At 41.3% G+C, this 12,241-nt stretch overlaps 1 protein-coding gene across 1 annotated transcript; it reads left to right on the top strand.

Annotated features, from left to right (window-relative positions):
- The first annotated feature begins 1,956 nt into the window (after nt 1–1,956).
- Nucleotides 1,957–11,725, top strand: KCMF1 (potassium channel modulatory factor 1). The gene is made up of 3 exons (XM_079941502.1): nt 1,957–2,136; nt 5,341–5,623; nt 9,532–11,725. Exons 1-3 carry the CDS (start codon nt 1,995–1,997, stop codon nt 9,791–9,793), a joined length of 687 nt encoding a protein of 228 aa, XP_079797628.1. The 5' UTR covers nt 1,957–1,994; the 3' UTR covers nt 9,794–11,725.
- Nucleotides 11,726–12,241: the final 516 nt, after the last annotated feature.

Below are 12,241 nucleotides of genomic sequence, written 5' to 3'. Positions count from 1 at the left end.
TGGAAACTAATGGAAAGAAAAAGATATCGACCCTTCCTGAGAAGTTAGAATATCAGCCTGGTCTGAGCCAGTCTAGGACAAGTACTGAAAGAGGAACCCACTCTTCCTCTCTCCTAAATGCAGGGGACGCTAAAAGCAAAGTGAAGAAAGCGGTGCTTGCTTGTTTTTGTTTTTGTTTTTTTCCAAGAGAATATGAAAATCCAAATAGGCCGAGAATACTTTAGCCTTAGGGTCACTTCTCATTTTGTATAAAAGAATCCTATAACGATACCCGGAGTTATGCTTGATCCCTGCTTCACTCCATCTTCATGGAGAAGCTGGGCAAATAACTTAAAACCGTGCTGTTATCCTGCACTTTTTCAGCAAGTTCAAGGGCCTCTAGTGAAATTAGTATCCATTCAGTAGAATGTCCCGTATCATCTACATGCATTTTTGTAAGATTTTTATGAGTCTTTCATTACCAAGAAAAGATTAACTTATGCAAAATATAAGAATAAGAGAAGTCATGTGTTGCATATTAGATTACTAACAAGTATTATCATTAAGTTCTGGAAAGCAAAATGTTGGCATAGCCGTTTTCCTGGAAGCATAACTGATTTCTCAGGTACTTCAGGTGCTGCTGTGGTAATTTTGTTTGACATGAGGGAGTGACTTGTTTCTAAGCCTCTTAAGCACCCAAACTTCTTTTTTTTTTTAACTACTTTGATGGAACTCCTCCTAAAGTGCACTTTTTACACTTTTTAAAAGCAGAGTGTGATGATCACAACATTGCTTTCTGCAGAACCCAAGCCACCGTCATACCACCATGAAACAGTGCATTATGGTGGCGCCTGAGGGCTTCCTGGAGCCGCCACCCACCCTGTCCCCACGTGACTCCTGAACCATCAGCTGAAAAAGCTGGGAAGTCAACACAAAAATTAATCTGTATTATATAGCTGTCTGTTGGCTGCTTTGTTTCTTTTTTTTTTTTTTTTTAATTTTTGTTAGAGTATGCTTGATTTAGAGTGTTGTGTTAGTTTCTGCTGTACAGCAAAGTGAATCAGTTACACATATACATACATCCACTCTTTTTTAGATTCTTTTCCCATATATTGGCTGCTTTGAAAGAAGATCTCCCCTGCTACAATAGCTAGTTCACCCAGTCGCCCTCCCCACCCTCTTTGCACACTCACACTCACCTGTGTGGAGGCAACACAGTGTTGTCTTCACGAGTTTCGGCAGCTTTTCGCTCCTCAGGACCTTCTTCAGTGTAACTCACACGCAGGTGCGTAAGATGGTCGAGGCTGCTGGAACTTCGACTTCTTGAGAAATGTGCTGTTACTCTCTCTGTGTCCACCTGTACAGGAAATTCAAATCTGGTTTTCTGCTTAGCAGCAGCATTGGAAGAAACAAAAAAACTTGACAGATTAAAACTAATAGCCAGAAGGAGTCTTTTACTTCTGAATTTGAATTATTTATACTGTTCGGTTCTCATTACAGATGGTCATTGAGATTTGATTAGCCTGCATATTGGCACAGTTCTCACCAAATATAAAAAATTGCTGGTTATTATTTGTGGTTACTTCAGTATGAACGTATATGGAATTCAATACTGAGTTGAGGGTAAGAGAATGTCTCACCCTGGGTGTCTGACCAGGCAGTGCCTCTCACCTCGTTTGGCAGTGTTAGGAGGGAACTTCTTCCCACCTGGAGAAACTTTTTTCTCTTTGAAAACACACACACATGCACAACATACACACACAGTATACACATACTCACATGTTGCTTTATATTTGAGTGTCTTTTTTTAGAGTTAATAGCCCTCATAGATATAGTTGTACCATTTGTATTCTAAATGAAATGTGCTATTTTAAAATGCTTATCATTTGGGAAATCTGCATGTCTATCTTGCAAGGACTCGAGTGATTTTTTTTTTTTCTTTCTCTGAAATACTTCAGTTTTTTCCTTAACTTTGGAGTTATGATGAATCGAGTGGCGTTCGACATGTACGTAGAATGTTTCACCCTGGCCGGGGATTGGGAGGTCCTCGTGCACGTAGATCAAACATGCACTTTACTAGCAGTTCTACTGGTGGACTTTCTTCTTCTCAGAGTTCATATTCTCCAAGCAATAGGGAAGCCATGGATCCTATAGCTGGTAAGTTAGTTTCACATTAATAAAGGAAATGGCTGGGGATGGTGGAGCTCCCTTGAAAAATTTTTGGTAGGATTTGTATTCTTAGTCTCTTATCACACGCCACATGTTCCTTTACAAAATTCCTCTAAATTTTATAAGTATAAAATATGTTTAAAGTAGACCACATAAAGTAGTTCATATTATTTTGGCATTTCTTTAAGTACTTAGAGGTATAAGAGAATAAGGAACAGTCAGTGTTCTATTTGTGGCCTCCAGTGAAACCCAAGAAAGTCATAGAAGATGTCAGAGTTGAAAGACCTGCAGAATTTCATGGCTCAGCCTCCACAAGCACACAGATAAGAAAATTAATTGACAGGACTAAAGAATTAAGCTCTTCTCATGGAAGAAAGTCAAGTAGGAGTGTCTTGTCCTTGCCTTGATTTGAGAACTATATTATTGTGAAACATTCGTGTTTTAATAGCTTGGGAAAATCTTACTTTAAAAAACATTTGGGGGCTTCCATGGTGGCGCAGTGGTTAAGAATCCACCTGCCGGACTTCCCTGATGGCGCAGTGGTTGAGAGTCCGCCTGCCGATGCAGGGGACACGGGTTCATGCCCCGGTCCGGGAGGATCCCACATGCCACAGAGCGGCTGGCCGTGGTCGCTAAGCCTGCGCATCCGGAGCCTGCGCTCCGCAACGGGAGAGGCCACAGCGGTGAGAGGCCCGCGTACCGCAAAAAAAAAAAAAGAACAATCCACCTGCCAATGCAGGGGACACGGGTTCGAGCCCTGGTCTGGGAAGATCCCACATGCCGCAGAGAAACTAAGCCCGTGCGCCACAACTACTGAGCCTGCGCTCTAGAGCCCGCGAGCCACAACTGCTGAGCCCACGTGCCACAACTACTGAAGCCCATGCGCCTAGAGCCCGTGCTCCACAAGAGAAGCCACCGCAGTAAGAAGCCCACACACCACAACGAAGAGTAGCCCCCGCTCGCCACAACCAGAGAAAACCCGTGTGCAGCAACGAAAAACCAACACAGCCAAAAATAAATAAATTTGTTACTTAAAAAAAAAAAAAACATTTGGGGCTTCCCTGGTGGCGCTGGGGGACACAGGTTTGAGCCCTGGTCCGGGAAGATCCCGCATGCCACGGAGCAACTAAGCCCGTGTGCCGCAACTACTGACCCACGAGCCACAACTACTGAAGCCCGAGTGCTTAGAGCCCGTGCTCCACAACAAGAGAAGCCACTGCAATGAGAAGCCCACGCACCGCAGTGAGGAGTAGCCCCAGCTTGACGCAACTAGAGAAAGCCCGCGCACAACAACAAACACCCAATGCAGCCATAAATAAATAAATAGGAAAAAATTATTTAAAAGAAACAACAACATTTGAACATGTAGTTCATAGCCAAGTCACCGGTCTCATGCACGGCCAACCTGGGAAGCCAGCAGCAAAACACAAGGTTTGACAGTCAAAATGTCAGAAGTCACTGTAGGCTGAGACCCTGAAAGACACAGTAAGCACTGGCAGGCAGTAAGAGTCCAGGGAGCCTGTACAAGTCCGAAATGTGTACGTACAGTGGAACGCATACCTGAAATGCAGCTGAGTATACATCCGTCATCGAAAGTAGGAACAGTGTTATTCATAAAATCTTCCTGAAAATGTGAGGTATTCAGTGTAAAATCGTTTCTTTTAACTTTTTTTTAAAATAGATTTATTTATTTATTTTTGGCTGCGTTGGGTCTTCCTTGCTGTGCACGGGCTTTCTCTAGTTGCGGCGAGCAGGGGCTACTCTTCGTTGAGGTGCTTGTCACCTCAAGGCTTCTCCTTTCAGTGGCTTCTCTTGTTGTCAAGCATGGGCTCTAGGTGCGCGGGCTTCAGTAGTTGTGTCACGTTGGCTTCAGTAGTTGTGGCTCGCGGGCTCTAGAGCACAGGCTCAGTAGTTGTGGTGAACGGGCTTAGTTGCTCCGCGGCATGTGGGATCTTCCCAGACCAGGGCTCAAACCCGTGTCCCCTGCATTGGCAGGCGGATTCTTAACCACTGCGCCACCAGGGAAGCCAGTGTAAAATCTTAATTTCAAATGTGCTTTGGGCATTTGGATGTGCAGTAAGCCCCAAAAAACTGAGTTTTGGGAATTTTAAAAAATACTTCTTCATCTAAAAGGATATTTACCTGCTGTCTTTGGTAGCAGGCTCTAAAAGTTAATGTGATTTCTGGGGGCAAAATTCACAGTTGAGACACTTTCTCCATTCAGTTTTTTTCTGTCAGTGAAAATTAGTTTATGTTAGTGATGGACTATGTGAAAGAATGGTGTTAAGAGCCCCTGGAATAAAACAGCAGTGAGCAATACGGCAGAAATTGCCCTGGAAACGAATTTTAATGGTGAAGAGCTTCGCCAGCCTAGTAGTGTTGAAAGGGCAATCATCAAATCCATGTAAGCCAGATAGACCCTCCACGTGGGAGAAGGCAACTACTGCACCTCACTTAGATGACAAGGCAGGGACAGAGAGCCACCTGGCTTCTGATGAGCACAGCCTTGTCCAAACAAGAGCGTCTAAATAGGCTGTACAGTCAGGAGCTAATCAGCTTCACTGGGCATCACCGGTGGTCCTCACTGCAGTGGTGTTCTGGGGCTCTCAAACAGCAGTACCAGAAGGTTCCAGAGAAAGAAGGCAGAGGCAAGTGTACAACCGTCACAGTTAGAAATGATGCAGGTCTCTTGGATTTAATTCTGAGAGTCATTCAATCATTAAATAAATGTTTGAGTGCCTACTATGTGTCAGGTGCTGTTCTAAGAACCAGGCATATCGTAAACAGTAGACTTGATCCGTGCCTTCATGGGGCTCACGTTGAGAGGGTTTGTGTTGTGTTTGGACCAGCAGATGAGCCACCTTAGCCTACTAAGATACTAAGAGAAAGTGTAACTGAATCAGCCCATTATGCAGACAACTTAAAAAACAATTTGCTATGTTTTGCTTAAGAATAATTGTATGTGAGCTAGTATTCATATGTATTTGCATTTCCCATACACAACACATACACAACTCTTGCCTCTAGGAGGCATCCTAAAAGGTATTAAGCTCCAAGCTGGAACTGTGTGGTGCCACAGGTTACCTTCCTGTTGACGATCATTTTTAATGTTCCTCTGGTAAAAGAATGATCTGTAGCATTTTGTTTTCCTCATATTGAAGTAGACATTAATGTCTTCATTTCCATTGGCAGAGCTTTTATCCCAGTTATCAGGAGTGAGACGTTCTGCAGGAGGACAGCTTAATTCCTCTGGCCCTTCAGCTTCTCAGTTACAACAACTGCAGATGCAGCTGCAGCTAGAACGGCAGCACGCCCAGGCAGCACGGCAACAACTGGAGACTGCACGCAACGCAACCCGACGTACTAACACAAGCAGTGTCACCACTACAATCACACAATCCACAGCAACAACCAACACAGCTAACACAGAAAGCAGTCAGCAAACTATCCAGAATTCCCAGTTTCTTTTAACAAGGTAGTTCATTTATTAATGTAACTTTGAGAAGTAGTATTTTATTAGCACCGCGCAGCCTGAGATGACCTTTTCTCTTTTGTGCTTATATGTGTTCTTAAAGACTCGGCCTTTGATCAAACGATTAAAACTCACAGATCTCTAATCAAAACTGTATATTCAGTATTTCCTTAAAAATATGAAAAATAGTTTATTTTAGATAAACTAGGAATGCTGATGGTCTTGTTCTGACGGTGTGTCATCATCTGATATGAATTTCTTTTCCCATGTTGCCCATAAAATGTAAACATCATGTCATTACATATATGGGACATACTAGGTACATTTATTGTCATAATTAACTTTGCTGTCTTTTTATTGCCAGTTTCAGTCTGCTGTGAAATATCCAAAAGTACAAGAGAAGATTTTATAATGTGGTGGTTTTCTCCTGACACTTTCTAAAGAAGTGGAATTTAAATTTTTGTGGTTAGCGTACACAAAATAACTATTTAAAAAAAATGGTTCACCACAGTGTAAAAAATTCTTAGTACACACAGTAAAGGGCTCTGCTGGATGGAATAGAGTTCTTATTTGCTTCTGAAAACTACCATTAGCAACCAAATATGTTCCTCTGCTGAGACCTCGTAGGCATTTTATGTGACTTTTAAAAATAAAGAATTTTAGAAAGAGCAGTAATGAGTAGGCTCAGCAGATAAAGAACCTGGACTAATTTGGACTTTTAATGGAATAGAGAGGAATATAAAGTTAAAAACTGTGACACGAAGAAGAAAATTAGTGTAATATATCATTTATCTCCAAAAAGTAATGTGTGTGGCAACTAGATGTTAGAAGAAAACACTATTTCTGTGTGTATTTCTTTTATCTCATACTTTTAAACATCTCTGTTAGTACAGTGGCACATGTGTATAGTTGTAAATAACATATTGTTGATGCAGAATAAAAACTGTTTGCACATCTCTGCAAATAGGACCCCTGTCAAGAGCCCCAGCTTTTACTAGTTTGGACCTTAGGCAAGTCACTTCACTTCTCCAGACCTCAGTTTTATAATATCCCATGAGTTCTGCCGCATTAGAATGAGAATTGTTTTGAGGATGAAATGGAGTACAGGTATGTGTATGGTCTGGCTCAGTATCTGGCGTGTAATAAAAGCCAGTTAATGGTACTTATTATCATTTGGTATGGATCTAAGGAGGAAGTTTCAAGTGGAAATTTTACCTTTGTATTATCTCTGCAAAGTGAGTAACTGTGCCTGATTGATTATCACCAGAAAATGTGGCTTCAACGTAGAGAAAGCACAGAGCCACAGATCTAGGTACCTGCCTCAGAAAGGAGCCCTACCAGTGTGTGTGTCTGCTGAGGGTTCGCTGGCCTGGGGGGTGGAATGAATGTCTTGCCCCACTGCCCTTTGGAAAATACATCTTCCCACCTTTGTTCCACTCTGGTTTTTTGTTTTTGTTTTTTGAGCTCCAGACTCAGTGAGCTTGATCTGGGACTTTTCTCTATGTAGTTATTCTAGACCAGACAGCCAGCAACCAGGGCACAGTATGGGTGGCCTCTGAGTGCTTCCCTTGGATTCTGGTTGTAGCTTCTGGAAGGCCCCCCTTCTGTCATCTGATAGTTAGTTGCATAGTACCTTGCAATTTGTAGACCACTTTCTACATCTTTCATTGTGTCATTAGATCCTGACTCATATAGTTTACCTAAGGCAATATTTCCCAAAAAATATTCCCTGGAACTTTATATATTCTAAGAAATATAAATAGTTATTTATGTTCGTTTTTTTCCTGATGAATAAGTTTGGGCAAAACTAACTAACAAATAGTTTATTTACTCTTGGGCGTCTCAGAACTTCAAATACATTAACATGTGTGCTGAGAATCTTCAAGGCTGGGAGAGGGCCTGCGATGTTTCCAAGGGGAAATCCCTGTCCCTGGCCACACAGCTGTCATGTGATATGTGTGGGGCTCCAGCCTCGTCTTTGGTCTCTTTGACCAGGGGCAATTCCTGTTCCTGTTGCCTTGGAACTGATGGTGGGACACAGTTTCTTTGGGATCCAAAAATGGTTGACCTTTTAGAAAGCAGTTGTGTAAGTGCCTATGTCAGATTCCAGTCTCTTGGTAATGGAGCCAACTAGTTTGGCTAACTCCGGTTTGAAGCTCCTTACAAGCTTTGCAGTTACTTCTAGATCCCAAATGAAGTTTGGCCATCAAGACGTCTAGTCCTAGTACCGATTTTATCTACCCCCCTCAGGAGTGAAACATTTTCTCAGTTATTTCCTAAAAATGAAAACAGTAATACTAGAATTACATGCTCTCCGAAGGTTTGGGGGCCTCAGCCTGTATGTTTCTAGTTTGCCTGCTTGCTGTGTAGGTAGTTTTCTATGCATCCTTTCTCTTTCTAATAGGTTTGACTTTAGTTTGTTTTTCTTTTTAAGGCCTTTTCCAAAACTAAGGATGTGGAATGTACTTCACTTCTTAGCACTTTCAGAGTTTTTGATTGAGAATATGTAGCCTATTGCTCAATCTCCTGTTTCATTAGATACTGTCTTACATTCTTAATTTGGTTTTAATCATAAATGTCATCAGTCATTTCCTTTCAATGTGGATTTAATGGCTTTTATGTAGTTACCTTCCAGATCCTTTTGTGTTCTTTCAGTTCTTAAATTTAGATCTTTTGTTTTCTAAGCCATGGATCTAATCATTGAGTGGTTTTGAACTTGATGGCTGTGAGATTTTTGAGCACGTCACTTAACCTCTTCTGTTTCTTCTGCCTATAAGTTGATAATAATGAGACCTAACTCGTAGGAGTTAAAAGAGATAATCCATACAAAAAGCCCTTAGAGCAGAGCCCATGGTGAGTGCCCAGTATGCCTCCTCCATGGCTGCTTTGGGATGCCCCCGTGCCTTCCAGCGTCGGTGGGACAGCAGGGAACAGGTGCGGGGTGTAGACGAGCGTGGGCTCCAGGTGCACCTGGCTTCGCCGGGAGGAGCACCTGTCACGCGTGCCTACTGAACCTCCTTTCACTGTCACCATCTTCTCCCTGTTTGTTACTTTTCTTGATCCCAGTGCTCCAACCAGCTTCCCTTTCTTTCTTTGCCACTAAAAATGTAGAGAAATAAAATTAGCACTGAAACTAAGCAGAATTTTGCATAAGTCACTTAACAGGTTAGTAATAAAAATTCAGCTCTTGACAGCCGTCCAGTCTCTGTGCAAACGAACCAGGTTTCCCAACATGACACAGGTCTCATAAGTGCCTGTTGTCAGGTGAGCATACTGGGCCGTTAAACCTTGGGTCAGACCTGTTACACAGTCCTTGGTAGAAGCGTAGGTGCGCACATGCTCGTGCGTGCGTGTGTGTGAGTGTGTGTGTTTGCCCTCTCAGTCTTCTGGACATATCGTCATTTCAGGAAGAATTAGATGGAAATAATAGAGAAAAGCCAAGAGAACTTGTAGGATTTTTTTCGGTTGACTGTTCTAATCACTGCACATTTTGTTTTTGTGACCAGGGTTGGTACTTTTCCTCTTTTTACTACCCACTGGTAAAATTTTGGTTGGGGAAATCACTACTTCCCCAAGTATCTAATCTGGTAGAAATTTTGTTTTCCTTAGGAAATTTTTCACCACAGTTTTCTCTAAAGGGAGTATGAGAAGTATAAATGTATTTTTTCTCATTGAATCTAATTAAAGCATAGACTTGCACCTCGGGGTAACAGTATTGCTGTTACAAGTGTGGGGAATTCATCTCAACATAATTAACGAGGTAAATTAGAGCAAGGTGTTCCATTAATACGTCTCAGATTCCGAGTTTTGCCGCCTGTGAAGCTTGTACAGAGTAGGACATTGTAGAAGTTGACCACGACATTGTTCATTGACTCTTTACCAATAAGCTCTTTTCTTTTTAATTTACACAGGTTGAATGATCCTAAAATGTCTGAAACAGAGCGCCAGTCCATGGAAAGTGAGCGCGCAGACCGCAGCCTGTTTGTCCAAGAGCTCCTTCTGTCCACTTTAGTTCGTGAAGAGAGCTCGTCCTCAGACGAGGATGAACGGGGGGAGATGGCAGATTTTGGTGCTATGGGCTGTGTAGATATTATGCCTTTAGATGTTGCTTTAGAAAACCTAAATTTAAAAGAGAGTAATAAAGGAAATGAGCCTCCACCACCTCCTCTTTGATGACATCCCAATTCGCAGACAATGTCCTCTGTGCTGTATTTGCCAATGAAAGTGGACAACAGCTATCTTGGGTTTGTTTGGTGATTGTAATTTCAGGTCTGTCACTCTGTTACATTGTGTACATTCAACAGGAAGAGAGAAGATATATATGATAATCATTTCCACTTAACTAATTTTTACTTCTAGCAGGTAAATGTAGGTAGCAGTGCAGGGGTGATCTCTGCTTCCTGTACCTTGACATGCAAAAGGCTCTCCTAATACTCCACATTCAAACTGAAGAGGAAAATTGAAATCTCTAATGAAGCTGCTGTGTGTATTTATGAATATTAATGAATAAAAACTGCTTGGATGGTTTACCTTAACTACTGCATGAGGTTTTTTGCAGCGTGCATGAGTTTTAGTGACCTTGTTATTTAAAAAACTTAAATACAAGGAGTAAAACTTAAAAATAAAAGCCCAAAGCTTTCCCAAACATTATTCAATGGTTACGCAACAAAAGGGTTACTTGACAAAGTAGCTTTTGAATAATGTCTGCCTGAATCACCTTTCTTTGTGTGCCTCTACGCACAAGCCAGCTCTGCAGTGGAACCTGGGGTCGTAGCCGGTGTCGCGCTCCGCCCTGTGTGACTGTCCTGTCGCCCTGTTAGTCATCTTACCGTGTGGAGCTCAGCCTGTCTAACTCATCCATAGAAGACACACCAGTACAGCTACTGTGGGAATCTGCTGCAGGCGTCTGTGTGCCCTGAAAACAAATCCTGTTCTACTTGTTTAAACTTTTTACTTTCTGTGGTTGTTTAAATTTTTTTTCAATTGTTAAATATGTTTTATTCAGGTGTAGATGAATTTCATTTATTCACTGTTCAACAAAGTTAACCTGAATTATGTTGTCTTTGTTTTTGAAAATCTCACATTCTCAATCATACTTTGCATTATTTATGTATTTGCTTCATAGTTTGCTGAGACAGATCAGTATCAGGGGAGCTTTGAGGATTTGCCTTCCCAGACTTTGTCAATATATTACAACCAAATTCTTAATGCTAACTTTAGCACCTTTTATTTATTGGGTTTTTTTCAGCATAAAAAGCAAAGCCTTTTAATTGAATCATGCCACCTATATGCCTATATTATTAATCCTATGTGTAAAAAAAAAAAATGTACAACTCTTTTGGGTTTGTTTTGGGGTTTGGAGGGGCCGGGATATTTTTTATTTTCTGTTTCAGTTTTTGTGCATAGACTTTTCACAATAGCTCCAAGGCAGGGACAGTGGGTTTGGGGTTGGGGGGCAGTTTTTGGAATGTAAATTTAGGACTTTTAAAAAAGGTGCGCACAGCTTCTGATAAATTTATAACTAGACTTAACCTAATCATGTCTTGTTCCAGTGCTCTCTCCTCTGAGCCCTTTCCTCCGTCTCCCCTCTTCCGCTGTAGTCCTTTCCTTCCCCGTCTGTGTTTCTCTGTTTCTTCAACACAAGCATACAGACTCAAGCACCCTCCGGTGTTTTCCCGAGAACTGTGAAGTCCATGCTCATCCAGATGTATCCAAAAAAGATGTCACCCCACATTTCTAAAAAACTGTTGCTTCTCCTTCTCTGAAACTTCAAACTCCAACGATTTCCAAGTATCCTAGCTCTGTTTTCTTTAGTTTCTGTGATGGAAAATGTTTTAAAGGAAAATTTTACACCAGGCTTCTGGTTATGCTAGAAGTCCAGTCCAGTAGGATTTTTTTTTTTTTTTTCAGTTGGTTGTTGAGACGTTTCAAAAACCAGTTTTCAAGCTGTGGTCTTTTCACACACATCTTCTGCACATACGTCACACATTTCAATAAAGCATTTTCAAGACTGTTGACCACTTGGATTTCTTTGGTGTTGGTGAATTAGCCTAACCATCATTCAGAGATTGTATATCTCTAATCTAGTCTTTTGGTTTGTCTGTGGTTGTGGGGGGGGGGGGGGGTTTTGTTTGTTTGTTTCATGCTAGACTTGAAGGTCCTGATTTTGTGTGAACGCATTACTTCGGATGTGAGAGATAGAAATTGCCAATTCTTTGCTTTCCCTTTACTGCACACGTTCTGGGAAAATGTAAGATCCTTCCTTTTTTAACGTGGTTTGAGGGAACAGCTGTAAGTCCAGTCAGGGCAGTTTTATTGAGATGATCAGTTTGACACTTCAGAAGACCTAAAGGTTTATAAGATTCCATCTCAGAATACTGTATATTAATCATTTTTTACCAGATATTTTACAAATACCTCACCTCATCCTGTATGTAATCAATAATAATGTATTAGGGTAGAAAGACACAGATTATCAATATAAAAAATATATTTAAGCCCTTCAAATTCTTGTGTCCTTTTTCTTTAGTTTCTGAATTAACATCATATTACTGGGATTATTGAATAAAAATAATTGCAAAGACGGTGATGTAGAGGAGAGAGAATCACTATACCATTGTT

The sequence above is a fragment of the Stenella coeruleoalba genome (assembly GCF_951394435.1).
Source record: "Stenella coeruleoalba genome assembly, chromosome: 13".
Classification (NCBI taxonomy): domain Eukaryota; kingdom Metazoa; phylum Chordata; class Mammalia; order Artiodactyla; family Delphinidae; genus Stenella; species Stenella coeruleoalba.
Note: the sequence above shows the minus strand (reverse complement) of the source record. Positions and strands in the feature narration are given on the sequence as shown.